The 1,699-nt window shown below is 56.5% G+C and overlaps 1 protein-coding gene across 1 annotated transcript; it reads right to left on the reverse strand.

The window, feature by feature from the left end:
• Positions 1–301: 301 nt before the first annotated feature.
• LOC132678311 (olfactory receptor 10H2-like) lies at positions 302–1,261 on the reverse strand. Its single transcript, XM_060630501.3, has one exon. The coding sequence runs from the start codon at positions 1,259–1,261 to the stop codon at positions 302–304; it is 960 nt and encodes a 319-aa protein (XP_060486484.3).
• Between the last annotated feature and the right edge of the window lie 438 nt (positions 1,262–1,699).

Consider the following 1,699-nt stretch of genomic DNA (forward strand, 5'->3'; position numbering starts at 1 on the left):
ACAGTGACGTGGGCACCCCCTCCCCCAATGCCACCATCAGGCACAGGAACCTGGAGGAAGGTGACATACTAGGTCCATAGTGGGAAGGTCGACACCCCAGTGAATCCAGGAAGAACAAGGTCAACCAGACTGAGAGAAAGGAGAGAACACACACATCTAGAACTCAGAGTACTTGCAAAGTGGGGAGGTGGGGTAATTCCCATATAAGAATCATCACCAGTGAAGTGTAATCATTCCCATTTTACAGATAGAAGCCTGAAGTGCCTCTACCTGACACATCATTGCCACGAAAGGAGCCACTTCAGGAGCTCTGGGGATGGAGTTTTCTGAGGAAGGTCTTGGTCATGGCTGTCTTTAGCTCCTTGTTCCTGAGACTGAAGATGATGGGGCTGAGGAAGGGGGTGAGGACCGTGTAGGTGATGCCCATCAGGGTGTCTCCTTCCAGAGACTGGGGACCCTTGGGCTTGAGGTAGACGACAGAGGCAAAGCCATAGTGCACAATGACCACAGTGAGGTGGGACGCACAGGTGGAGAAGGCCTTGTGCCGGCCCTCAGCTGAGGGGATCCTCAAGATGGTGGCCACGATGAAGGCGTAGGAGAGGAGGATGAGGAGACAGCAGCCCAGCAGGGCCATGATGCACACCAGCCCCACACCCAGGGCCACGGTTGGTACATCAGTTCCACAGGCCAGCTTCACCACAGGAGGCACGTGGCAGAAAAAATGGTGGATCTCATTGGGTCCACAGAAGGTGAGGTGGAAAACGGCCGTGGTCACCACCAGCCCCGTGACCGAGCCACCTACCCAGGACCAGGCCACCAAGCAGGCGCAGCCGCGGGGGCTCATGAGCACATGGTAGTGCAGGGGGTGGCAGATGGCCACGTAGCGGTCGTAGCCCATGATGGTGAGCAGGAAGGAGTGGGTGAAGCCGAACGTGAAGGAGAAAAACATCTGGCTGGCACAGGCCGCCCAGGTGATGGTGCGGCCGGTGGAGAGCAGGTCGGCCAGCAGGCGCGGGGTGATGGCCAAGGTGTAGAGGATCTCGGAGGTGGACAGGGCGCACAGGAAGAGGTACATGGGCGTGTGCAGGCTGCGCTCGCTCCAGACTGTGGCCATGATGAGCAGGTTCCCCAGCAGCGTGAACAGGTACATGAGCAGGAACAGCAGGAAGAAGGTGGGCAGGAGATGCCTTGGGAAGGTGGAGAAGCCCACGAGGATGAATTCGGACATGGAGCTGTGGTTTCGGCCCAGCGTGGCGGCCATCCCTGGGTGGGGAGAGAGCGAGGGCAGCCAGGTGGGCGGGAGCTACGAGTGTGTGCTGAGCCCAGCCTGGGAGGACTTCCCCGAGGAGGTACCCCTTCACCCCGCAGGCCATGGCCAGTCCCTCGGCCACAGGCTGCTCGTGAGGATGGTCAGCACTCCTCTGAGCTGCGCGGGGTTCACGGAAGATAGTGGGCCTCAAGTGCTTAGCGCTGATCCTGGTTCGTGGTAAGAACTCAGGACATGATGATAATAATAATACTGTTAATAATAATGACTACTAGTATTTTAAAATCCCAGTGATAGGAGCTCTGGGTCTCTACTCAGCCACACCTGGATTGAGTCACCACTAGCTTGTCAGTGCCTCCAGTCATTGTGCTAATAGGGAATGGAAAAATAAAGAAAAACACAATTCAGTCTTCTTTTTGAAAACAGTGATTA

This window comes from Panthera onca, chromosome A2 (assembly GCF_046562875.1).
Source record: "Panthera onca isolate mPanOnc1 chromosome A2, mPanOnc1 haplotype 2, whole genome shotgun sequence".
Lineage (NCBI taxonomy): Eukaryota > Metazoa > Chordata > Mammalia > Carnivora > Felidae > Panthera > Panthera onca.